General features: G+C 44.1%; 1 protein-coding gene and 1 pseudogene across 2 annotated transcripts in view; both read left to right on the top strand.

Annotated features, from left to right (window-relative positions):
* LOC311143378 (phospholipid-transporting ATPase IH-like) overlaps window positions 1-6,313 on the top strand; it is a 72,970-nt pseudogene extending 66,657 nt beyond the window's left edge. The window contains exons 29-30 of the transcript XR_014615557.1: window positions 5,950-6,056; window positions 6,238-6,313. The product of XR_014615557.1 is annotated as a phospholipid-transporting ATPase IH-like (transcript). The remainder of the gene's footprint in view (window positions 1-5,949; window positions 6,057-6,237) is intronic.
* A 7,069-nt stretch (window positions 6,314-13,382) lies between these two features.
* LOC311143705 (guanine nucleotide exchange factor DBS-like) overlaps window positions 13,383-27,661 on the top strand; it is a gene marked incomplete at its 3' end in the record, with an annotated part of 91,051 nt that continues 76,772 nt past the window's right edge. Inside the window, exon 1 of the mRNA XM_084179573.1 lies at window positions 13,383-13,479. Coding sequence (XP_084035699.1) covers window positions 13,401-13,479 — 79 coding nt within the window. The 5' untranslated portion in view covers window positions 13,383-13,400. The remainder of the gene's footprint in view (window positions 13,480-27,661) is intronic.

Below are 27,661 nucleotides of genomic sequence, written 5' to 3'. Positions count from 1 at the left end.
AATTATTTGGGCTGCAATCTGAGGTGCAGTTAACTCTAATGAACTTATCCTCTGCAGCAGAGGTAACTGGTTTTTGCGACTGCACTTGAAGAAACCTTCAAAGTTCTTGAAATTTTCCGGTTTGACTGACCTTCATGTCTTAAAGTATTGATGGACTGTCGGTTATCTTTGCTTATTTGAGCTGTTCTTGCCATAATATGGACTTGGTCTTTTACCAAATAGGGCTATCTTCTGTATACCACCCCTACCTTGTCACAACAACCCTGATTGGCTCAAGGAAAGAAATTCCACAAATTAACCTTTAACAAGGCATACCTGTTAATTGGAATATCCAAGATGGCGTAGTAGTGCAGTTCTGTTTTTGTCGTGTGTCTGTAAATAGCCTGTAAATACCCTGTTTTTTTGTATTTTTCGTACATATTTCCCTATCAGACTTTTCATCCTTCTACAAAATATACTTTCCTGCAACCCGCCTCACTTAATGTGGAATGGATTCTATCATTGACTTACCTTTTATCTAGAATCTCCAGTTGAAACTAACTAGCCAGCTAACTAGCTACGTGCTATTAGCCACAGTTAGCGGTATTTCACCCAGAACATTGCCGGAATAATTTAATCACTGGACATTAATCACCGGATCGCAACTAGCTAGCCGCAACCGAATGGATGTTGCTGTTTGGCTAATCACCACTGCCCCTGATGCAAGCACCAGTTAGCCTCGAGCTAGCCTAGAGCCAGGCCCATATCCCGGCTATCTACCTCTCGGTCTACCGGACAGGAGTAGCCAGCTAACTAGCTACTTGCTATTAGCTACCGTTAGCGGTTTTTCACCATTGTCTGTGGCCTGCACCACCTACCAGCCAGCTCTAGCCTGGACTATTATTCGGCCAGTCTGCACTGTCTGCACAGCGCGTTATCGACCCAGAACATATCAGTTTTTCTGCCGGAATCACTGAATCACTGGACCTTTAACTCCGGATTCATCGCTACCAGCTAGCTGCAACAAAATGGACGTTGTCGTTTGGCTAATCATCCTGAGCTAGGCCCATCTCCCGGCTATCTACCTCTCTGTCAACCGGACGGAACCACCTTGTGTTGACACGGAGCCCCGCCGATCCTACACGACTGGTCTGCCGACGAAATCGTCTGATGTGGTTACAACAGGCTTCCTGTTACGACGTCGACCACGAAGATTCCATCTGCTAGCCCCGGCCTGCTAGCACACGCTAGCCATGGCCTCTTGCTCGCTAGTGCTTTAGCAGCCCCCGAACTACCTCTGAACTATCTTATTGCTGTTCACCGGACCTTATGATAACTCAGCTATACAGCTGATGCCTGCTGGACTGTTCCTTTTTACGGTACCGCATCCTGTTTATGTTTAGCCTCAGCCCAAACTGTGTCGTCATTACCAGCTGTTGTCTTAGCTCTCTCACATTATACCTGTGATTGCTTTATGCCTCTCTCCCATGTCAATATGGTTTGCTTATTGCTGTTTCGGTTATTTCTAATTGTACTATTTCACTGTAGATCCCCCAGTACAGCTAAACCTGCCTTAGATAGCTCCTTTGTCCCACCCCCCATACACGCGGAGACCGACTCAATCGGTGCCTCCAGTGATGCTATCTCTTTCATTGTTACCCAACGCTTAGGTTTACCTCCACTTTACTCATATCCTTCCATATCCTTGTCTGTACATAATGCCCTGAATCTTTTCTACAACGCCCGGAAATCTGCCCCCTTTATTCTCTGTATCCAACGCACTAGAAGACCAGTTCTTAAAGCCTTTAGCCGTATCCTTATTCTAGTCCTCCTCTGTTCCTCTGGTAATGTAGAGGCTAACCCAGGCCCTGCAGCCCTCAGTATCACTCCTACTCCCCAGGAGCTATCATTTGATGACTTCTGTAATCGCAAAAGCCTAGGTTTCTTGCAAGTTAATATCAGAAGTCTACTTCCTAAGTTTGAGTTATTCACTGCGCTAGCACACTCCGCCAACCCTGATGTTCTAGCAGTGTCTGAATCCTGGCTTAGGAAGGCCACCAAAAATTCTGAAATTTCCATCCCCAACTATAACATTTTCCGTCTAGATAGAACTGCCAAAGGGGGTGGAGTTCCAATCTACTGTAGAGATAGCCTGCAGAGCTCTATCATACTATCCAGGTCTGTGCCCAAACAGTTTGAGCTTCTACTTCTAAAAATCCACCTTTCCAGAAATAAGTCTCTCACTGTTGCCGCTTGCTACAGACCCCCCTCAGCCCCCAGCTGTGCCCTGGACACCATATGTGAATTGATTGCCCCCCATTTATCCTCAGAGTTCGTACTGCTTGGTGACCTAAATTGGGATATGCTTAACACCCCGGCCATCCTACAATCCAAACTAGATGCCCTCAATCTCACACAAATTATCAACGAACCTACCAGGTACAACCCTAAATCCGTAAACATGGGTACCCTCATAGATATCATCCTGACTAACTTACCCTCTAAATACACCTCCGCTGTCTTCAACCAGGATCTCAGCGAACACTGCCTTATTGCCTGCGTCCGTAACGGGTCCGCGGTCAAACGACCACCCCTCATCACTGTCAAACGCTCCCTAAAACACTTTAGCGAGCAGGCCTTCCTAATTGACCTGGCCCAGGTATCCTCGATGGATATAGATCTCATTCCGTCAGTAGAGGATGCCTGGCTCTTCTTTAAAAGTAATTTCCTCTCAATCTTAAATAAACATGCCCCATTCAAAAAATACAGAACTAAGAACAGATATAGCCCCTGGCTCTCCTCAGACTTGACTGCCCTTGACCAGCACAAAAAAATCCTGTGGCGTACTGCATTAGCATCAAATAGCCCCCGCGATATGCAACTTTTCAGGGAAGTTAGGAACCAATATACACAAGCAGTCAGGAAAGCAAACGCTAACTTTTTCAAACAGAAATTTGCATCCTGTAGCACTAACTCCAAAAAGTTTTGGGACACTGTAAAGTCCATGGAGAATAAGAGCACTGCACTGAGGCTAGGAAATACTATCACCACCGATAAATCTACAATAATCGAGAATTTCAACAAGCATTCTGCTACGGCTGGCCATGCTTTCCACCTGGCTACCACTACCCCGGCCACCAACTCTGCACCCTCCGCTGCAACTTGCCCATGCCCCCCCCCCCGCTTCTCCTTCACACAAATTCAGACAGCTGATGTTCTGAAAGAGCTGCAAAATTTGGACCCCTACAAATCATCTGGCCTAGACAATCAGGACCCTTTCTTTCTAAAACTAGCCGCCAAAATTGTCGCAACCCCTATTACTAGCCTGTTCAACCTCTCTTTCGTAACGTCTGAGATCCCCAGAGATTGGAAAGCTGCCGTGGTCATCCCCCTCTTCAAAGGGGGTGACACTCTAGATCCAAACTGTTACAGACCTATATCCATCCTGCCCTGCCTTTCGAAAGTATTTGAAAGCCAAGTTAACAAACAGATCACCGACCATTTCGAATCCCACCGTACCTTCTCCGCTATGCAATCCGGTTCCGAGCTGGTCATGGGTGCACTTCAGCCACGCTCAAGGTCCTAAACGATATTATAACCGCGATCGATAATAGACAGTACTGTGCAGCCGTCTTCATCGACCTGGCCAAGGCTTTCGACTCTGTCAACCACCGCATTCTTATTGGCAGACTAAATAGCCTTGGTTTCTCAAATGACTGCCTCGCCTGGTTCACCAACTACTTCTCAGATAGAGTTCAATGTGTCAAATCGGAGGGCTTGTTGTCTGGACCTATGGCAGTCTCTATGGGGGTGCCACAGGGTTCAATTCTTGGGCCGACTCTTTTCTCCGTGTATATCAATGATGTCGCTCTTGCTGCTGGTGACTCTCAGATCCACCTCTACGCAGACGACACCATTTTGTATACATCTGGCCCTTCATTGGACACTGTGTTAACAAACCTCCAAACGAGCTTCAATGCCATACAACACTCCTTCAGTAGCCTCCAACTGCTCTGAATCACTAGTAAAACTAAATGCATGCTCTTCAATCGAACGCTGCTGGCACCCGCCCACCCGACTAGAATCACTACTCTCGACGGGTCTGACCTAGAGTATGTGGACAACTACAAATACCTAGGTGTCTGGTTAGACTGTAAACTCTCCTTCCAGACTCACATTAAGAATCTCCAATCCAAAGTTAAATCTAGAATCGGCTTCCTATTTCGCAACAAAGCCTCCTTCACTCATGCTGCCAAACATGCCCTCGTAAAACTGACTATCCTACCGATCCTTGACTTCGGCAATGTCATTTACAAAATAGCCTCCAACACTCTACTCAGCAAATTGGATGTAGTCTATCACAGTGCCATCCGTTTTGTCTCCAAAGCCCCATACACTACCCACTACTGTGACCTGTACGCTCTTGTTGGCTGGTCCTCACTACATGTTCGTCGTCAAACCCACTGGCTCCAGGCCATCTATAAATTACTGCTAGGCAAATCCCCGCCTTATCTTAGCTCATTGGTCACCATAGCAGCACCCACCCGTAGTCTGTGCTCCAGCAGGTATATCTCACTGGTCATCCCCAAAGCCAACACCTCCTTTGGCCGCCATTCCTTCCAGTTCTCTGCTGCCAATGACTGGAACGAATTGCAAAAATCTCTGAAGCTGGAGACTCTTATGTCCCTCACTAACTTTAAGCATCAGTTGTCAGAGCACCTTACCGATCACTGCACCTGTACACAGCCCATCTGAAATTAGCCCACCCAACTACCTCATCCCTATATTGTTATTTATTTTGCTCTTTTGCACCCCAGTATCTCTATTTGCACATAATCTCTTGCACATCTAGCATTCCAGTGTTAATACTAATTGTAATTATTTTGCACTATAGCCTATTTATTGCCTTACCTCCGTAACTTGCTACATTTGCACACACTGTATATATATTTTCTGTTGTATTTTGTTGACTATGTTTTTTTACCCCATATGTAACTCTGTGTTGTTGTTTTTATCGCACTGCTTTGCTTTATCTTGGCCAGGTCGCAGTTGTAAATGAGAACTTGTTCTCAACTGGCTTACCTGGTTAAATAAAGGTAAAACAAAAAAAAAAGGGTGGCTACTTTGAAGAATCTCAAATAAAACATATATTTTGATTTGTTTAACATTTTTTTGGTTACTACATGATTCCATATGTGTGATTTCATAGTTCTGATGTCTTCACTATTATTCTACAATGTAGAAAATAGTAAAAAATAAAGAAAAACCCTGGAATGAGTAGGTGTGTCCAAACTTTTGACTGGTACTGTATATATATATATATTTATCGACTTTGAAATGACTAAAACCAAATCAAATTGTGACGCAGAGGAAATATATTCAAATTTAAGTGTGGCCCTCCTGTCTGGTGAAGACTAAATGCAGGCCGCAGGGAAAATTTGTTTGACACCCATGTCCTAAAAGCTTGACCCTGTGTTAACCCACACTGTAAAAACACCTTTCCCCACCTTTCACCTGATATTACTACTTCCTGTCACTGCTTAGCTGCACTTCCTGCTTCATGTGATTTCCAAATAGACCCTTACCCAGCCCTTGGCACTCCTGGAGATCTGACACAATTGCATAGGCGTGAGCAACACCTGTGAAGATTACACCCAGCCTATCAGAAGGGAAGATGAAGCAAATATCATATTGCTTATACCTATCCAATGCTTTTTAGATATAGCAAAACTGATCTGTAGCTAAATCTAACTGATTTATTTCTGCTTTCCTCTTCCCTCTTTCTCTGCCTCTGATTCCTAATCGAACCCACCACTGTCCCCCTTCTCTCTCTCTCTCTCTCTCTCTCTCTCTGCTGTCTGTTTCTATCTCTCTCCTCACCCCACCGCTCCCTCTGTCTCCCTCCTCCACTGCTCCACTCCGCTTCCTGTAACCTCCGCCCTCTGAACCCGTTACCTGGGGAAACGACAGTCCACTTGCCCGTGCCTTACCGTGGAGCCATCCACCATCTTCGTGCTCTCTCAGTCCGATAGCAGATTGAGTTTCTGATTGGCCGAGAGATGGCAGAGGAGGAGGAGGTGACTCTTTTAAACACTTTCTGTGCATGGTGGCATGTCCCAATGTGGAAATCACGTCAGTGCACCACTGTCATTCAGTTACATCAGTGTTTCAACGTTAACTCCCAACATTCCAACATCAATCATAATAGTGTTCCCATGCAGGGCTCTCTCACTATCCAGGGGCTCTCTCACCATCCAGGGCTCTCTCACCATCCAGGGGCTCTCTCACCATCCAGGGGCTCTCTCACCATCCAGGGGCTCTCTCACCATCCAGGGGCTCTCTCACCATCCAGGGCTCTCTCACCATCCAGGGGCTCTCTCACCATCCAGGGGCTCTCTCACCATCCAAGGGCTCTCTCACCATTTACATTTTAGTCATTTAGCAGACGCTCTTATCCAGAGCGACTTACAGGAGCAATTAGGGTTAAGTGCCTTGCTCAAGGGCACATCGACAGATTTTTCACCTAGTTGGTTCAGGGATTCAAACCAGCGACCTTTCGGTTACTGGCCAAACGCTCTTAACCATTAGGCTACCTGCTGCCATCCAGGGCTCTCTCACCATCCAGGGCTTCCATTTCCATTTCAAACAATTCAACTCAATTACCAGACAAGATTATCATTCATACTGTTATATATGCTAGTGCTGACCATGCTACAGCTGATAACAAGTTGTACTCAGTGATTTGTTGCCTTCTGTTAGCATCCTGCTAGCCTTACAATCTCACCCAGTACCATATTCAGCATATCTTCTCTTCATGTTCCCCTATGGATGCTGTTCAAATGTATGCACTGTATCTACTGTATATTGATGTGTAAAATGTACATGAAAGTGTTATTCCATCCAAATGCTAACTTGCTAGCATGTGTATGTATGTTATGTTTTCTACTCTGCAGTAATCCTCAGTGAAAACAGAAAGATTATTGCGAGCAGCAGGACACTGGGAAGTTGAAGGGCTATCATTACATGCCACATACAAGACAGTTTGTTACAGTGCAAGGGTTCACCGCATGGCTTCTATTCAGTACCTCCTCCTGGTTACTGACCCCTCCTCACCCTTACTGTTTGCCCACAGAGGGTGAAGGCTGATGGGGTGTGTGAGGGGAGTGTATCCTCGGTACCCGGGCCCAGTCCCCAGTCCTGTTGATGGAGGTGGAGGTGGAGGCAGTGAGAGAGACATGCTTTGCCCTGCTAGGACCTGTGAGGGGGACAGAAGAGGTGGAGGGGTGCAAGCTGCCAGGACCTATGACTCCATGATGTCACACAACCCTAACTACCTGCTCAGCCAGCCCCTAGACCACGCCCCCTCAGAGAACTAGGGTTGCTACGGTAACTAAACTCCAATGGCCACAGAATATATGTCAGGGGTGGCGATGCTGCTAAAATGGCTGCCTGTTGCACTGTGGGAGGGGGTGGGGGGTGACATTTTATTTCCAGCTAGGGGCTCTTCACCGCCGCTGGGTGGTTTACTGTGCTGAGAGGCTTGCTCACTTGGGACGAATCACAAATATGGAATGCAACACATGGGGCTGTCTGGGTGGTTTGATTGTCACGATTATCTTTGGGGTGGTTTGGCTGGAGGGATAGGGTGACTTGCTTGGGGTGGTGCTGTATTATAAACTAACTTGGGATGCAACAGGGACATTTTCTGTCTTTCCTTCTGTCCTGCTGAGAGCTACTGTAAGGTGGATTCGCTCAATGTCTTATTATTGGATCACGCTCATGCTGTCCATTCCAACACAGGGGTCAGAGCCAATGATATCACAGCAATTTTGTGAAAATAAATACATTTGGTATCTTAAAAATGGCGATAAAGTTTAACACACAGGGAAAACCATGGCATTGATTATTATTGAATACACTGAATTGAATAAAATATCAGGCAACATCAGTGTCCATTTGCATGAGAAACACTGACGACCTCTGGTGTTAGAAAATGGTACTGCATGTGTGTGATTATTTGTTAGTTTTTTTAATCACGCTGATCATCTGAATGTGAATTGATCCTGAAACAGACGAGGGTATTTTCAGTAGATCTTAACACTCCCTCTCTCTTTTTTTTTCTGTATTCTCTCCTTCCCTCCTTCTCCAGGATGTTGACAAGCCGTTGCAGGGCAGTGTAGCAGAGTTGACCCCCGTGTCCCCTTGCCCTTCTGGCCCTTCCTCCAAACGGAAGAGTACTGACTCCTCCCACCTCCACATCAGGGTTCCAAAATCCCTCCCACTCCGCAGATCTGAGTCCTTCCCCCTCAAACTACTATTGGCCCACTGGACTGATGGGGGCGGGGCAGACCGCTGCACCCTCAGCCCCTACATGCGCCGCCTCTCAGGGGCCGGTTTCACCTACTACGCACCGGGGCCAGAGACCTTTGTGTGACACACACACTCACACACGCACACAGGCTAATGTGTGAACACACAACGATGTGCACACACACAGAGACCAATGTGAGCTAAACCTACAGCCTACCATGGATGTGGAAGGATTTGTGTTCCACTCATAAACAATGCAAACACACACACACGCAAAGTAAATGACACATACTCAAAAACATGAAACATCTTCACACAATTCACCATATGCATTGTCAGCCATTCAAATATACCCCCCTCCCCCCTCCCCCAAACTGCCTCCCACTGGCCTGTCATAGTAAATGTAAATGTAATAGTTCCATTTCAGTGATCTCAGTGCAGTCCCAGTCCACACCTCTACTCTGTTCTGCTACTCCACTCTCCATGTAAAAATACTTGAATCCAACGTTGACACCAGTAGTGTTAAAGGAAAACTCTCACAGAACACAAGAAGTTCTGTATTTGAATGTGCGTCTCTTCTACACTAAGGAATCGTACTGTGTCACAATATGAAACAGCCTTTTCTGTTTCTATTTTATTTACTGTCGTTGTCTTTTTTTAAACTTTATTTTCTCTGTCTCTCAAATATGTTCCTTTTGTTGAAATAACGGGAGTTGCTTCGCAAAATGTTCTGGGGAGAAAGACATCTGTTATTCACTGCACGTGTGAGTGTGTGTGTAAATATGTGTGTGTGTGTTCAAGAGATACCTCTGCCTTAGTATAACAATAACAGCAGGCTAGGAGCCAAAGGAGAAGAAGGGAACTGTGTAATTCTCACTATAGTGGTGTATCTGTCTATTCTAAAGCCTTACACACCTAATTTTCCCTTTTCCCCTATCCCCCATTCCCCAGTGAACTTGTGTAAGTCTGAACGCAATGGATTGGTGTAAGTAGTATGGTGAAAATTCCACCAAGCCTTTCAAGGAACAATATGGAGCTACTAGCATAGTTGTACACAAGGGCCTAGGGGGTGGGGACTAGTGGGTGGGGCCTAGTGGGTGGGGCCTAGTGGGTGGGGCCTAGTGGGTGGGGCCTATGGGGTGGGGCCTATGGGGATGGGGGTTAGGGACTAGGGGTGGAGGGTGGGGTCTGGGGGGTCTAGGTGGTGGGGGCTAGGGACTGGAGGTGGGGCCTAGAAGTCCATTTGGGATTGGGCTAGAGGGAATAGAAGAGGATCAGAAGAGGGGTGTAGAATAGGAGCTACCCTGCCTTAATCCACTATCTCTCATCTCCACTGGTATAGATGTACTGTGTACCACCAGCTGGAGCATGTCTCTGTGCAACTTCTTTAGTGGCTGGTGACTGTGGGAACTGGCCTGACCCATGGATGTGTCTGTGGTAGAGTATCTTCCATTTCACCATGTTCCCTCACTCTCTTTCAGAAACAGTCTTTTATTTTCTTTCTCTCTATCATATATCTCATCATCCCCCCCCCCCACACACACACACATGCGCACACATACAGACAAACACACAGACACACACACATACACAACCTCTCTCCTACCCATCACCCACATTATCATAACTCTGCATAGCACCACTATCCCCCTTAAACTCTCTATCGACCCACTCTTTCCACCATGTGGCCATACACTGTAACGGCACTCTGTTTGGGTCAGGCCTATGGGTCAGACCGATAGCTATGCCCTGTACACAGGCTGATAGGGTTCTTTCATGGATGTTTTAATGACTCATTAGTCAGTGTTGCTTGCATTATGCTTATGTTGTCTAAAGATTGTGTATGTTCTGTTATGCAAAGGTTATTGTCCGTACTCTAGAATGGTATATCTTTATCGTACCAGGTTATGACTTTTTATATATGTTCAATTTTCAACTGCGGTATTTTATGTGGTATATATTATGAATGCAGGTTGTTTATCATGTATGGATGTAACTTAAACTATTGGATATATGTATTATTTTGGGGTAGGGTTAGGGGTTTGGGAAATACATTTTAAAAAATGAATGACTTGAATCAAACAGCGCTGTCACAATCAAATCCATCTTTCTAGAAAGTCATATAACTGATATGATTGGTTCGCCACATCCTCTATGTAAATGATTGTAGATGGTGTTAGTAACATCTGTGGTGTTAGTGACATCTGTGGTGTTAGTGACATCTGTGGTGTTAGTGACATCTGTGGTGTTAGTGACATCTGTGGTATTAGTAACATCTGTGGTGTTAGTGACATCTGTGGTGTTAGTGACATCTGTGGTGTTAGTGACATCTGTGGTGTTAGTGACATCTGTGGTGTTGGTGACATCTGTGGTGTTAGTGACAACTGTGGTATTAGTAACATCTGTGGTGTTAGTGACATCTGTGGTGTTAGTGACATCTGTGGTGTTAGTGACATCTGTGGTGTTAGTGAGAGACTCTGAAAGTCATTGGATTCATAAGGATCTTTGTGTGTTTATAGGTCTGCTGAGTGCTGACGCATACAACAAATATCTCTATACAGTAGAAATTCTGTCTCATGTTGTCTTTGCACCAGGGCACAACATTGTCCTTTCAGGTTTTATGTTTGTTTATGACTAGATCCATTTGGTTGAGCTTACTGACATGGATTCTAAGGGGTTATCATGAATGTCGTATATCAGACCAGTGGAGGCTGCTGAGGGGAGGACGGCTCATAATAATGGTTGGAATGGAGTGAAAGGAATGGTATCAAACATTGCTTGATACCATTCCATTTACTCCTTTCCGGATATTATTATGAGCCGTCCTCCCTCAGTAACCTTCACTGTATAAGAGCCACTGTAAAGAGGACTTCATGATGATTTGACCTCTCATCCAATGAGTTGACACAGTAACACAAACAGTGAAAACTCTCCCCATAACCACCAGCCTGAATTTTTTCTAGCTACGCTGTATTTAGGCCTCTCGTAATGACAAAAACATCAGACAATGAATGCATGACTTCCAACGGACATGACATAGGCTGCGTTTACACAGGCAGCCCAATTCTGATATTTTTTTCACTAATTGTTTTTTTGTGTAAACGCAGCCTATGTCATGTCCGTTGGAAGTCATGCATTCATTTTCTGATGTTTTTGTCATTACGAGAGGCCTAAATACAGCGTAGCTAGAAAAAATTCAGGCTGGTGGTTATGGGGAGAGTTTTCACTGTTTGTGTTACTGTGTCAACTCATTGGATGAGAGGTCAAATCATCATTTTGTCACATTATTATTATTATTATTATTATCTTATCAATATTATTGGAAAAACACATTATTTTTGTCGATTATATTTTATTTTGCTAGTGTTGTATCCAGTGGAGAAGAGTCTATTTGAACTCTATTTACAATTTGCTTTTGGTTTTTTGTAACAACCAAAATGAAAAGGTATATCCACAGAATAAACACACAGAAGACTTTAGAAGACAATGACACACACTTTTCCTCACATGAAGGTCTACTACTGTAAGTGCACTGAGTTTTATAGTAGGCTAGTCACCCACAGAGATTATATTTCTATGTAGTCACCCATCACTCATCTCAGAAGCTCTTTGTATTAAACATTTTGTTTTCAAGATCACAGTGAGAGAAAAAGTGACCAAATTACTTGATTGGTCTGTCTCTGTCTCTCATTGGTTAAACACACCAGCCCTGTGACTGTCGCTGACCAGAATGTCCCGCTTCTTTTATAAACACATTATCAGCACAGCTCCAAGTGCTCTCACCATACTGCTTCTGGACTTGTGATACTCTCACAATGAAGTGAAATGTACTGGACTGTACTGTGCTCTCAAAAGGCAAATGGTATGCTGCATCACATACAAACCGACAGTACTGTTTGTGTCCGTGAGCAGTTTTCAAGGTCGTTTTTCTGCAAAGATTTTAAAAGATGTTCATCTGTTGACATTTTGCCAGCCTATCTGTAGCGAATGAGGGCAAAGCTCTGTACTGTCATTCTGCTTGTAATAAATAAATAATAAAACACACCGGTTTTTCAAACTCCATCCTGTCTTCCTATATGTCACAGTATCTGCATTTTTATTGAAGGATATAGGTGACCTGGCTAAGTTGAAGGGCCCAGTGTCCTGTGTCTCTGCGCCACAGTAAGGTGTTGAAATGGCACAGAGTGGCCACATGGTGTTGATAGAGGACAGCTAATCCCAGAGCCTGTTTAGAAAACAACCCCAGAGAATGAACGATAACAGGAAGTGATAATCAATCATCATTTTATCCTGTTCTCCCTTTACCTTTTCTCTACCCCCCATCCCGTCTCCCTCTCTCCCTCTTTCCGTCTCTCTCTCTCCCTCTTTCCCTCTCTCTGTCTCCCTCCCACTCTCTCTCAGTCATGTCGTTTCTCAGAGCTGCATTGAGACTTTCAATCAAACTGCCCTCTCCTCTTGTTGTTGCGACTGCAGCCAAGCCTCAGTCCCATCAGTCTTGTGTATGTGAGGTGTGTGTGTCTGCAAAAATTGGACTTGCCTGCAATCCCCCCCTCTCCACTCCTCCTCTCTAGGTCTGCATGTGTGCGCATGTTGCGGCTGAAGGGTGCATGCGTACATGTTCACTGCCCTCTCCTCCTCCTTTCCTCCTCCCCCTCTCCAGAGGCGGCATCCTCCATTCTGCATCTCTCAGTGCAGCCGGTGACGTCTGCATTCATCGCAGATTCAGCATCCTCCCCATCCCCTCTCTGCAGCCAGCATCCTCTCCTCTCTCTGAAACATCCCTCACTTCTCTCTCCTTTCTTCAGCATCCCTCACTCCATCCGCACCATCTGCAGTGCGAGTCAGTCAGCCAGCCAGCCAGCCAGCCAGCCAGGCACGTCTCTCATCGCTTTCTCCCCCTCCGTAGAATCCTTACCCTGTGCTAGTGACTGCAGTCTCCCCCCTCTTGCCTCCTCTCCCTTTGGCTAAGTAGCTACTCCAGTCCCCCCCTCTCCCTCCACAGCATCAGCTGTTTGGAGCACCAGGCAGACAGACCGACAGGCAGGCTCCCTCTATCCCCAGCCACGGAGTCCCTTCTCTGGGTAGCCGGGCTCCCATTCCCCCTCCTGAGGATGATCCTGTGGATGAAGACGGAGGAGATGGCCCTTGGAACGATGCTAGAAAGACTCAGACTGGTCACCCAAAACGTTGGTATGTGTCAACAGCATGGCTATTTACAAGAATGCCTATGTAAATAATATGTACGTATGTACAGCAACAGCATGACTCCCCAAAACGTAGGTAACAACAGCATGCTTATCTTAAACATGGGGTAGCCTTACCTAACATCAGTGTGGTTATCAAAACATTGCTATATGAGGCATAGCTGTATATATCTATAGGTTTATATGTCATCCTTGTCAATGGCACACCCATCAGTGTGGGAGGGCACTTAGCTATGTTCTGTGATGCTGTGTTTTGGAGCTAAAATGTAATGTGTGTGTAGTGTGATATTGACCTAAATCACCAGAACCCCTGCAGCTCTGGAATACTGCAATCAGGAATAGATTGGTTGATTGGTTGAATAGAGAACTAGATGGGTAAGAAATATTATTATTGTAGATACCTACTGTATTACATAGTAATTACTGTATTACAGCGTAACCATGTAAGATAGGGCTTAAACATTGGTGTACACAGGTGACTGTATTGCCCTATTTCTTTCACCACTCTGTCCTGAAGTTACAAGTATTCAGAAGTCGTACATTTTAACAACAGTAAGCGTAGGACTGGGGTTTATATATAAATGCCTGGAGCATTTCAATTTTGGAGAATCTCTTATAAAATGGGTCAAAATCATGTATAGTAACCCAAGGTGTAAAATAGTAAATAATGGCTATTTCTCCGAAAGTTTTAAACTGTCAAGAGGAGTGAAACAAGGTTGTCCACTATCGGCATATCTATTTATTGTGGCCATCGAGATGATGGCTATTAAAATCAGATCCAACAATAATATCAGGGGATTAGAAATCCAGGGCTTAAAAACAAAGGTGTCATTGTATGCTGATGATTCATGTTTTCTTTTAAATCCACAACTAGAATCCTTCCACAGCCTCATAGAGGATCTAGATACATTTTCAAACCTCTCTGGATTACAACCAAATTATGACAAATGTACTATATTACATATTGGATCACTAAAAAATACAATTTTTACATTACCATGTAGTTTACCAATAAAATGGTCTGATGGTGATGTGGATATACTCGGAATACATATCCCAAAGGAAATAAATGATCTCACTTCAATAAATCTTAATAGAAAGTTAGCAAAAATAGAAAAGATCTTGCTACCATGGAAAGGTATATACCAGTCAATTTGTGGAAAAATCACCCTGATTAACTCTTTAGTATTATCCCAGTTTACCTATTTGCTTATGGTCTTGCCTACGCCTAGCGAACAGTTTTTTAAATTATATGAGAAAAAAATATTCCATTTTATTTGGAACGGCAAGCCAGACAAAATTAAACGGGCCTATTTATATAATGAATATGAATTCGGAGGACAGAAATTATTAAATATTAAAGCATTAGTCCTATCACTAAAAGCTTCAGTCATACAAAAGTTATACTTAAATCCGAACTGGTTCTCTAGCAAATTAGTAAGATTGTCTCACCCAATGTTCAAGAATGGCCTTTTTCCCTTTATTCAGATTACAACCTCTCACTTTCAGTTATTTGAAAAGGAAATAATCTCCCAAATATCACTATTTCTAAAACAAGCCATAGAAAGTTGGTTGCAATTTCAATTTAATCCTCCAGAAACTACAGAACAAATAATGCAACAAATATTGTGCTTAAACTCAAATATGCTAATTGACAAAACCCCTTTTTTTTTACAAAATGTTTAAAAAAGGTATAACCTTCGTAAATGATATCATCGGTAGAACTGGTGGAGTTATGTCGCATATGCAGCTAACAAAAACATATGGAAATGTCTGCTCTACCCAAAATTACAACCAAATAATTGCAGCCTTACCGCAAAAATGGAAGAGGAAAGTGGAACGGGGAGAAAGTAAGGAACTTGTCTGTCGGCCTTGCATTAAAAAACAAATTGGTTAAGGAAAACTGTGATAAATAAAAAAGTATACCAGTTTCATTTAAGGACCAAAGGATTGACAGCCGTCCAATATAGATTGCAAAATAGTTGGGAAGAGATTTTTGACGTACCGATCCCATGGCATAGTGTTTATGAACTGATACGCAAAACGACACCGGATTCAAAACTTTGAATCTTTCAATTGAAATGATTATATAAAATTCTTGCTACCAATAGAATGTTATTGATATGGGGGATACAATCTTCCCAGCTCTGCAGATTTTGCTGCGAAGAGACAGAATAATTAGATCATTTGTTTTGGTACTGTCCATTTGTAGCTTGTTTTTGGACACAGGTCCAGGAATGGCTAAAGGATTGCAATATTTACCTGCAACTAACCTTGCAGATAGCATTACTTGGTGATCTGAAAAGTCATAGTCAATCGTTCAATAATATAATAATACTTTTAGCAAAAATGTTTATTTTCAATTCTCAATCTGTAGAAACAATGAGAATAGAAAGGTTCAGAATTTTGTAAAACATCACAGTATAGTTGAAGAATATATGGCAAATAGAAATCCTATATGGATGGTGTTAAGAGATAGATGGGAGGTGTTGAATGGAGTTGAAGGATGGGACTAATAACAACTAACAACAAATAATAACAAGATAACTAATAATGTAAGCATACTGTGTCCATAATAAATAATAAGTATATACAGTGGGGAAAAAAAATATTTAGTCAGCCACCAATTGTGCAAGTTCTCCCACTTAAAAAGATGAGAGAGGCCTGTAATTTTCATCATAGGTACACGTCAACTATGACAGACAAATTGAGAAAAAAATATCCATAAAATCACATTGTAGGATTTTTAATGAATTTATTTGCAAATTATGGTGGAAAATAAGTATTTGGTCACCTACAAACAAGCAAGATTTCTGGCTCTCACAGACCTGTAACTTCTTCTTTAAGAGGCTCCTCTGTCCTCCACTCGTTACCTGTATTAATGGCACCTGTTTGAACTTGTTATCAGTATAAAAGACACCTGTCCACAACCACAAACAGTCACACTCCAAACTCCACTATGGCCAAGACCAAAGAGCTGTCAAAGGACACCAGAAACAAAATTGTAGACCTGCACCAGGCTGGGAAGACTGAATAATCTGCAATAGGTAAGCAGCTTGATTTGAAGAAATCAACTGTGGGAGCAATTATTAGGAAATGGAAGACATACAAGACCACTGATAATCTCCCTCGATCTGGGGCTCCACGCAAGATCTCACCCCGTGGGGTCAAAATGATCACAAGAACGGTGAGCAAAAATCCCAGAACCACACGGGGGGACCTAGTGAATGACCTGCAGAGAGCTGGGACCAAAGTAACAAAGCCTACCATCAGTAACACACTACGCCGCCAGGGACTCAAAAAAACGTTTGACCTGTGTCATTGCCAACAAAGGGTATATAACAAAGTATTGAGAAACTTTTGTTATTGACCAAATACTTATTTTCCACCATAATTTGCAAAAGAATTCATTAAAAATCCTACAATGTGATTTTCTGGAAAAAAAATCTCATTTTGTCTGTCATAGTTGACGTGTACCTATGATGAAAATTACAGGCCTCTCTCATCTTTTTAAGTGGGAGAACTTGCACTTACTTTTTTTCCCCACTGTATGTTGTAGGTTGGGAGCTTTTTTGAAAGAGCACAGTTAGAAAGATATGCATATAGAAGCAAACCGGATGGACATCATGAAAATGATCGGAGAGGTTGAGAGTTGAAGACGTTCAGGAGAAGAAATAACAAAATATAATTATTGTAAAATTGACTGTGTCCTTAAAATGTAGATAGTAAGTATAAGCTGGAAGTAGAGGCCTAAGCATTATTGTTCACTAGTTTACTCCAAGTAGGGAAAGGGTGGTGGGGTTGGAAAGTAATAAAGGGGAATATATTTTTTTAAAGGATATGTATGTATGTATGCATGTACAGTGGGGAGAACAAGTATTTGATACACTGCCGATTTTGCAGGTTTTCCTACTTACAAAGCATGTAGAGGTCTGTCATTTTTATCATAGGTACACCTCAACTGTGAGAGACGGAATCTAAAACAAAAATCCAGAAAATCACATTGTATGATTTTTAAGTAATTAATTTGCTTTTTATTGCATGACATAAGTATTTGATACATCAGAAAAGCAGAACTTAATATTTGGTACAGAAACCTTTCTTTGCAATTGCAGAGATCATACGTTTCCTGTAGGTCTTGACCAGGTTTGCACACACTGCAGCAGGGATTTTGGCCCACTGAACCCACTTGGGTTCAGGTCTGGAGACTGGCTAGGCCACTCCAGGACCTTGAGATGCTTCTTACGGAGCCACTCCTTAGTTGCCCTGGCTGTGTGTTTCGGGTCGTTGTCATGCTGGAAGACCCAGCCACGACCCATCTTCAATGCTCTTACTGAGGGAAGGAGGTTGTTGGCCAAGATCTCGCGATACATGGCCCCATCCATCCTCCCCTCAATACGGTGCAGTCATCCTGTCCCCTTTGCAGAAAAGCATCCCCAAAGAATGATGTTTCCACCTCCATGTTTCACGGTTGGGATGGTGTTCTTAGGGTTGTACTCAACCTTCTTCTTCCTCCAAACACGGCGAGTGGAATTTAGACCAAAAAGCTCTATTTTTGTCTCATCAGACCACATGACCTTCTCCCATTCCTCCTCTGGATCATCCAGATGGTTATTGGCAAACTTCAGACGGCTTGGACATGCGCTGGCTTGAGCAGGGGGACCTTGTGTGCGCAGCAGGATTTTAATCCATGACGGCGTAGTGTGTTACTAATGGTTTTCTTTGAGACTGTGGTCCCAGCTCTCTTCAGGTCATTGACCAGGTCCTGCCGTGTAGTTCTGGGTTGATCCCTCACCTTCCTCATGATCATTGATGCCCCACAAGGTGAGATCTTGCATGGAGCCCCAGACCAAGGGTGATTGACCGTCATCTTGAACTTCTTCCATTTTCTAATAATTGCGCCAACAGTTGTTGCCTTCTCACCAAGCTGCTTGCCTATTGTCCTGTAGCCCATCCCAGCCTTGTGCAGGTCTACAATTTTATCCCTGATGTCCTTACACAGCTCTCTGGTCTTGGCCATTGGGGAGAGTTTGGAGTCTGTTTGATTGAGTGTGTGGACAGGTGTCTTTTATACAGGTAACGAGTTTAAACAGGTGCAGTTAATACAGGTAATGAGTGGAGAACAGGAGGGCTTCTTAAAGAAAAACTAACAGGTCTGTGAGAGCCGGAATTCTTACTGGTTGGTAGGTGATCAAATACTTATGTCATGCAATAAAATGCAAATTAATTACTTAAAAATCATACAATGTGATTTTCTGGATTTTTGTTTTAGATTCCGTCTCTCACAGTTGAAGTGTACCTATGATAAAAATGACAGACCTCTACATGCTTTGTAAGTAGGAAAACCTGCAAAATCGGCAGTGTATCAAATACTTCTTCTCCCCACTGTGTGTGTATATATATATATATATATAAAAACATGGGGGATTGGAAGTGATGCAGACAATTACATTGATGGAAGTTACAATCTATCTGCAATATTAAGCTGATCTACTCCCCAAAAAAACACACACAAAAAACAGTAAGCGTATGGGACTGTAATAGGAGACCAGATGACACAGATCTTGTCTCTCCACGTCATTATCTCCCAGCATCTTATCTAGCTTTGACGTACACATAACATCTCCTCTGACACTGACATTCATTCCAACCGTAGTCAGGTCTGTAAAAGGCCAGAGACTGTGTGGTTTTATGTTGAAAGATTTAGATTATAATGTATGTCCATCATACAATTTATTTATTTCATCGATTTGATTGAAACGGTCTTTGATGCAGTTTTACGCAATGATTATAAACATTAAATGTCTCTGTGAGTGTTCCAAGGCTGGTTGTCATAGACTTTCATGAGTTAAAAAGATGGTGGGCTATGTCAGTTATCTTGTGCATTTTATTTGCATTATGACCACCATGTGGGTGGCAGGTAGCCTAGCGGTTAAGGGCATTGGGCCAGTAACCGAAAGGTTCTGGGTAAGAGCTTCTGCTAAATGACTAACATGTAAATGTACAGTGAGGGAAAAAAGTATTTGATCCCCTGCTGATTTTGTACGTTTGCCCACTGACAAAGAAATGATCAGTCTATAATTTGAATGGTAGGTTTATTTGAACAGTGAGAGACAGAATAACAACAACAAAAATCCAGAAAAACGCATATCAAAAATGTTATGAATTGATTTGCATTTTAATGAGGGAAATAAGTATTTGACCCCTCTGCAAAACATGACTTAGTACTTGGTGGCAAAACCTTTGGTGACAATCACAGAGGTCAGATGTTTCTTGTAGTTGGCCACCAGGTTTGCACACATCTCAGGAGGGATTTTGTTCCACTCCTCTTTGCAGATCTTCTCCAAGTCATTAAGGTTTCGAGGCTGACGTTTGGCAACTCGAACCTTCAGCTCCCTCCACAGATTTTCTATGGGATTAAGGTCTGGAGACTGGCTAGGCCACTCCAGGACCTTAATGTGCTTCTTCTTGAGCCACTCCTTTGTTGCCTTGGCCGTGTGTTTTGGGTCATTGTCATGCTGGAATACCCATCCACGACCCATTTTCAATGCCCTGGCTGAGGGAAGGAGGTTCTCACCCAAGATTTGACGGTACATGGCCCCGTCCATCGTCCCTTTGATGCGGTGAAGTTGTCCTGTCCCCTTAGCAGAAAAACACCCCCAAAGCATAATGTTTCCACCTCCATATTTGACAGTGGGGATGGTGTTCTTGGGGTCATAGGCAGTATTCTTCCTCCTCCAAACACGGCAAGTTGAGTTGATGCCAAAGAGCTCGATTTTGGTCTCATCTGACCACAACACTTTCACCCAGTTCTCCTCTGAATCATTCAGATGTTCATTGGCAAACTTCAGACGGCCCTGTATATGTGCTTTCTTGAGCAGGGGGACCTTGCGGGCGCTACAGGATTTCAGTCCTTCACGGCGTAGTGTGTTACCAATTGTTTTCTTGGTGACTATGGTCCCAGCTGCCTTGAGATCATTGACAAGATCCTTCTGTGTAGTTCTGGGCTGATTCCTCACCGTTTTCATGGTCATTGCAACTCCACGAGGTGAGATCTTGCATGGAGCCCCAGGCCAAGGGAGATTGACAGTTATTTTGTGTTTCTTCCATTTGCGAATAATCGCACGAACTGTTGTCACCTTCTCACCAAGCTGCTTGGCGAATGTCTTGTAGCCCATTCCAGCCTTGTGTAGGTCTACAATCTTGTCCCTGACATCCTTGGAGAGCTCTTTTGTCTTGGCCATGGTGGAGAGCTTGGAATCCGATTGATTGATTGCTTCTGTGGACAGGTGTCTTTTATACAGGTAACAAACTGAGATTAGGAGCGCTCCCTTTAAGAGTGTGCTCCTAATCTCAGCTCGTTACCTGTATAAAAGACACCTGGGAGCCAGAAATCTTTCTGATTGAGAGGGGGTCAAATACTTATTTCCCTCATTAAAATGCAAATCAATTCATAACATTTTTTACATGCGTTTTTCTGGATTTTTTTTGTTGTTATTCTGTCTCTCACTGTTCAAATAAACCTACCATTCAAATTATAGACTGATCATTTCTTTGTCAGTGGGCAAACGTACAAAATCAGCAGGGGATCAAATACTTTTTTCCCTCAATGTATGTACTTACACTGAGTGTACAAAACATTAAAAACACCTGCTCTTTTCATGACATAGACTGACCAGGTGAAAGCTATGATCCCTTATTGATGTCACTTGTTAAATCCACTTCAATCAGTGTAGATGAAGGGGAGGAGACAGGTTAAAGAAGGCTTTTTAAGCCTTGAGACAATTGAGACATGGATTGTGTATGTGTGCCATTCAGAGGGTGAATCGGCAAGACAAAATATTTAAGTGCCTTTGAACAGGGTATGTTAGTAGGTGCCAGGTGCACCGGTTTGTGTCAAGAACTGCAACGCTGCTGGGTTTTTCTCGCTCAACAGTTTCCTGTGTGTAGCAAGAATAGTCCACCACCCAAAGGACATCCAGCCAACTTGACACAACTGTGGGAAGCATTACATTCAACATGGGCCAGCATCCCTGTGGAACGCTTGACACCTTGTATAGTCCATGACCTGACGAATTGAGGCTGTTTTGAGGGCAAAAGGGGGTGCAACTCAATATTAGGAAGGTGTTCTTAATGTTTTGTACACTGTGTATATATGCCTATAATATCAGATATGATTTAATGTCCTTATGATGGAGTATATGATGCTCCACTAGCCACAGGATGACCTGTACTTATTAGACAGCCAATAATCCTCTCAATCCATCTCATCCTATTACTGTGATTCCTGCTGGGCTTCACTCTGGCCTTCTATTGAGTTACACATTTCTGTTCTGATCCTGTTAGCTAGCTCTCTGAGACCAGGCACTAGAAACACGCACACGTACGAACACATGCATGCACACACACACATGCACCTATTCACGCACACGCAAATGCATACAAACAGTGGTGTAGTGGAGGGTATACGCAGGTATACGCCCTATACCCACTTATTTTTCAGTGGGCATTGCCTATACTCATCTTTTAATCCTCACTGATATGTATCAAAGTAGTGTAGTGGACAGGGGTGCAACTTTCACTGTGGACGGGGGGGGGGGGGGGGGGGGGGTACATGAAACGGTTCCAATCATTTTCCCACCATTCATTCTTCCGATATGGGATTTTAGAAACACTTAAAATAAGGGCTGTGTTTCGTGTAGGCTTACCCTGGCATGACATTTTGATAACTGTGTAAATCTCTCTAGGACAAGGTGACTTTTATCAATATATTTGCCTGTATTTACCCCCCCAAAATAAAATGCTAATTAGCTGCTAATGTGGCTTGGATTTATGATTTTAGGTCATTCAGTCATTCAATTTTTCGCACAGGGCGCCTTTCCTTTGCCGGGTGTGCCGTTTGGGAAAATGTTTGGCAAAATCAGAGTATACCCACTTCTCCAGGCACCACTACACCACGGCATGCAAACAAAGGCGTCTTCGCACACACACACACACACACACACACACACACACACACACACACACTTGGGCCCAAGTAGCTGAGCGTTGGGCCTGTATACCCGAGCCGACAAGGTGAAAAATCTGTTGATGTGCCCTTGAGCAAGTCATTTAACCCTAATTTGCTCCAGTTGTGCCGTACTATTATGGCTGATTCTGTAAAACAACACATTTCCCTGCACCTATCTGGTGTATGTGACAATAAAACAAATAGTACCAGCTTTAGGCCCAGGGAGGCAGCTCTGCAGTGTTGAGATTGGCCAAATGGATGTTGGTCAGACAGACTTAGAGAGGTGCTATATCCTCCCACTGTAGTTGTCAATACTGTGAACAGATATAACCGTTACCGTGGCAACACCCGCATCAATGTTATTGCTGTCAGCACAATGGAATCATACAAGCTTTGGAGATGTTATTCAGAGGAGTTGTAGTGTGTGTGTGTGTGTGTATACGTGGTTTTACTGTGCCAGTGGGGTTCATGTTCGGTTCATGTGTGTGTTGTGGGTTGGATGCTGTGTGATGTGATGAGTGATGGTAGAGAGGAAGGAGTCATGGCCGTCATTGTAAATAAGAATTTGTTCTTAACTGACTCGCCTAGTTAAATAAAGGTAAAATAAAATAAAAATTAAAAAAAATATGGTAGAGAGGAAGGAGTCATGGACAGGTGAGTGATGGTATAGAGGACAGAGTCATGGACAGGTGAGATATGGTAGAGAGGAAGGAGTCATGGACAGGTGAGATATGGTAGAGAGGAAGGAGTCATGGTAGAGAGGAAGGAGTCATGGACAGGTGAGATATGGTAGAGAGGAAGGAGTCATGGACAGGTGAGATATGGTAGAGAGGAAGGAGTCATGGTAGAGAGGAAGGAGTCATGGACAGGTGAGATATGGTAGAGAGGAAGGAGTCATGGTATAGAGGAAGGAGTCATGGACAGGTGAGATATGGTAGAGAGGAAGGAGTCATGGTATAGAGGAAGGAGTCATGGTAGAGAGGAAGGAGTCATGGACAGGTGAGATATGGTAGAGAGGAAGGAGTCATGGTATAGAGGAAGGAGTCATGGTAGAGAGGAAGGAGTCATGAACAGGTGAGATATGGTAGAGAGGAAGGAGTCATGGTATAGAGGAAGGAGTCATGGACAGGTGAGATATGGTAGAGAGGAAGGAGTCATGGTAGAGAGGAAGGAGTCATGGTATAGAGGAAGGAGTCATGGTAGAGAGGAAGGAGTCATGGACAGGTGAGTTATGGTATAGAGGAAGGAGTCATGGTAGAGAGGAAGGAGTCATGGACAGGTGAGTTATGGTATAGAGGAAGGAGTCATGGTATAGAGGAAGGAGTCATGGACAGGTGAGATATGGTAGAGAGGAAGGAGTCATGGTATAGAGGAAGGAGTCATGGACAGGTGAGATATGGTAGAGAGGAAGGAGTCATGGTATAGAGGAAGGAGTCATGGTAGAGAGGAAGGAGTCATGGACAGGTGAGATATGGTAGAGAGGAAGGAGTCATGGTATAGAGGAAGGAGTCATGGTAGAGAGGAAGGAGTCATGAACAGGTGAGATATGGTAGAGAGGAAGGAGTCATGGTATAGAGGAAGGAGTCATGGACAGGTGAGATATGGTAGAGAGGAAGGAGTCATGGTAGAGAGGAAGGAGTCATGGTATAGAGGAAGGAGTCATGGTAGAGAGGAAGGAGTCATGGACAGGTGAGATATGGTAGAGAGGAAGGAGTCATGGACAGGTGAGATATGGTATAGAGGAAGGAGTCATGGACAGGTGAGATATGGTAGAGAGGAAGGAGTCATGGTATAGAGGAAGGAGTCATGCACAGGTGAGATATGGTAGAGAGGAAGGAGTCATGGACAGGTGAGATATGGTAGAGAGGAAGGAGTCATGGTAGAGAGGAAGGAGTCAAGGACAGGTGAGATATGGTAGAGAGGAAGGAGTCATGGACAGGTGAGATATGGTATAGAGGAAGGAGTCATGGTAGAGAGGAAGGAGTCATGGACAGGTGAGATATGGTAGAGAGGAAGGAGTCATGGTATAGAGGAAGGAGTCATGGACAGGTGAGATATGGTAGAGAGGAAGGAGTCATGGACAAGTGAGATATGGTAGAGAGGAAGGAGTCATGGTATAGAGGAAGGAGTCATGGTATAGAGGAAGGAGTCATGGACAGGTGAGATATGGTAGAGAGGAAGGAGTCATGGTATAGAGGAAGGAGTCATGGACAGGTGAGATATGGTAGAGAGGAAGGAGTCATGGTATAGAGGAAGGAGTCATGGTAGAGAGGAAGGAGTCATGGACAGGTGAGATATGGTAGAGAGGAAGGAGTCATGGTATAGAGGAAGGAGTCATGGTAGAGAGGAAGGAGTCATGAACAGGTGAGATATGGTAGAGAGGAAGGAGTCATGAACAGGTGAGATATGGTAGAGAGGAAGGAGTCATGGTAGAGAGGAAGGAGTCATGGACAGGTGAGATATGGTATAGAGGAAGGAGTCATGGTATAGAGGAAGGAGTCATGGACAGGTGATATATGGTAGAGAGGAAGGAGTCATGGACAGGTGAGATATGGTAGAGAGGAAGGAGTCATGGTACAGAGGAAGGAGTCATGGACAGGTGAGATATGGTAGAGAGGAAGGAGTCATGGTATAGAGGAAGGAGTCATGGACAGGTGAGATATGGTAGAGAGTAAGGAGTCATGGTAGAGAGGAAGGAGTCATGGTATAGAGGAAGGAGTCATGGACAGGTGAGATATGGTAGAGAGGAAGGAGTCATGGATAGGTGAGATATGGTAGAGAGGAAGGAGTCATGGTATAGAGGAAGGAGTCATGGTAGAGAGGAAGGAGTCATGGACAGGTGAGATATGGTAGAGAGGAAGGAGTCATGGTATAGAGGAAGGAGTCATGGTAGAGAGGAAGGAGTCATGGACAGGTGAGATATGGTAGAGAGGAAGGAGTCATGAACAGGTGAGATATGGTAGAGAGGAAGGAGTCATGGTAGAGAGGAAGGAGTCATGGACAGGTGAGATATGGTAGAGAGGAAGGAGTCATGGTAGAGAGGAAGGAGTCATGGACAGGTGAGATATGGTAGAGAGGAAGGAGTCATGGTAGAGAGGAAGGAGTCATGGACAGGTGAGATATGGTAGAGAGGAAGGAGTCATGGTAGAGAGGAAGGAGTCATGGACAGGTGAGATATGGTAGAGAGGAAGGAGTCATGGTAGAGAGGAAGGAGTCATGGACAGGTGATATATGGTATAGAGGAAGGAGTCATGGTATAGAGGAAGGAGTCATGGACAGGTGATATATGGTAGAGAGGAAGTAGTCATGGACAGGTGAGATATGGTAGAGAGGAAGGAGTCATGGTACAGAGGAAGGAGTCATGGACAGGTGAGATATGGTAGAGAGGAAGGAGTCATGGTATAGAGGAAGGAGTCATGGACAGGTGAGATATGGTAGAGAGTAAGGAGTCATGGTAGAGAGGAAGGAGTCATGGTAGAGAGGAAGGAGTCATGGACAGGTGAGATATGGTAGAGAGGAAGGAGTCATGGTAGAGAGGAAGGAGTCATGGACAGGTGAGATATGGTATAGAGGAAGGAGTCATGGTAGAGAGGAAGGAGTCATGGACAGGTGAGATATGGTAGAGAGGAAGGAGTCATGGTAGAGAGGAAGGAGTCATGGACAGGTGAGATATGGTATAGAGGAAGGAGTCATGGTATAGAGGAAGGAGTCATGGACAGGTGATATATGGTAGAGAGGAAGGAGTCATGGACAGGTGAGATATGGTAGAGAGGAAGGAGTCATGGTAGAGAGGAAGGAGTCATGGACAGGTGAGATATGGTAGAGAGGAAGGAGTCATGGTAGAGAGGAAGGAGTCATGGACAGGTGAGATATGGTAGAGAGGAAGGAGTCATGGTATAGAGGAAGGAGTCATGGACAGGTGAGATATGGTAGAGAGGAAGGAGTCATGGTAGAGAGGAAGGAGTCATGGACAGGTGAGATATGGTAGAGAGGAAGGAGTCATGGTAGAGAGGAAGGAGTCATGGACAGGTGAGATATGGTAGAGAGGAAGGAGTCATGGTAGAGAGGAAGGAGTCATGGACAGGTGAGATATGGTAGAGAGGAAGGAGTCATGGTAGAGAGGAAGGAGTCATGGACAGGTGAGATGTGGTAGAGAGGAAGGAGTCATGGACAGGTGAGATGTGGTAGAGAGGAAGGAGTCATGGACAGGTGAGATATGGTAGAGAGGAAGGAGTCATGGTAGAGAGGAAGGAGTCATGGACAGGTGAGATATGGTTGAGAGGAAGGAGTCATGGTAGAGAGGAAGGAGTCATGGACAGGTGAGATGTGGTAGAGAGGAAGGAGTCATGGACAGGTGAGATGTGGTAGAGAGGAAGGAGTCATGGACAGGTGAGATATGGTAGAGAGGAAGGAGTCATGGTAGAGAGGAAGGAGTCATGGACAGGTGAGATATGGTAGAGAGGAAGGAGTCATGGTAGAGAGGAAGGAGTCCAGGGTCTTCCATACCTTATATTACTGGACCAGGCAGATACCGCCCTGTGTTTCTTTAGACAAATCACCTGTCTCTCTGGTCTTTGATGAGATGTTTTGTTTTTATCAGTCTTTTTTTTGTATGTCGTTTGTGTTTTTTTTATTGAACCTTTATTTAACTAGGCAAGTTAGTTAAGAAGAAATTCTTATTTACAATGACGGCTACCCTGGGCGACACTGAGCCAATTGTGCGCCACCCTATCACGGCCGGATTGTGATACAGCCAGGAATCGAACCAGGGTCTGTAGTGACGCCTCTAGCACTGAGATGCAGTGCCTTAGACCGCTGCGCCACTCCGGAGCCCTTGTTAGGGAGAATGAGATTTCCCTCCGGCCATTTCCCTCACATTGATCATGAGAGAGAGAGAGAGAGAGAGAGAGAGAGAGAGAGAGATTTAGTCATCATCTATTACTGTCTGTATACTATGCGTTGTGCACTGTACAATTCAACTCAACTTGCAGTGTGGAACACACAAACCAGACAACACTGCCATGGCTGACTAAATTCTAGTTTGCTCTTTATATGATTTCTAATCTGAACTGCACCTTGCTGCAGAAAGACTGTCTCGCTCATCAGGAATATAAAGTGTGGTAATCAGCAGAGAGTGGGCGGAGATCACTTCTCTCCC

The sequence above is a fragment of the Coregonus lavaretus genome, assembly GCF_964263955.1.
Source record: "Coregonus lavaretus genome assembly, chromosome: 16".
Classification (NCBI taxonomy): Eukaryota; Metazoa; Chordata; class Actinopteri; order Salmoniformes; family Salmonidae; genus Coregonus; species Coregonus lavaretus.
The sequence above is the reverse complement of the archived record's forward strand: the minus strand, read 5'-3'. Positions and strand labels throughout refer to the sequence as shown.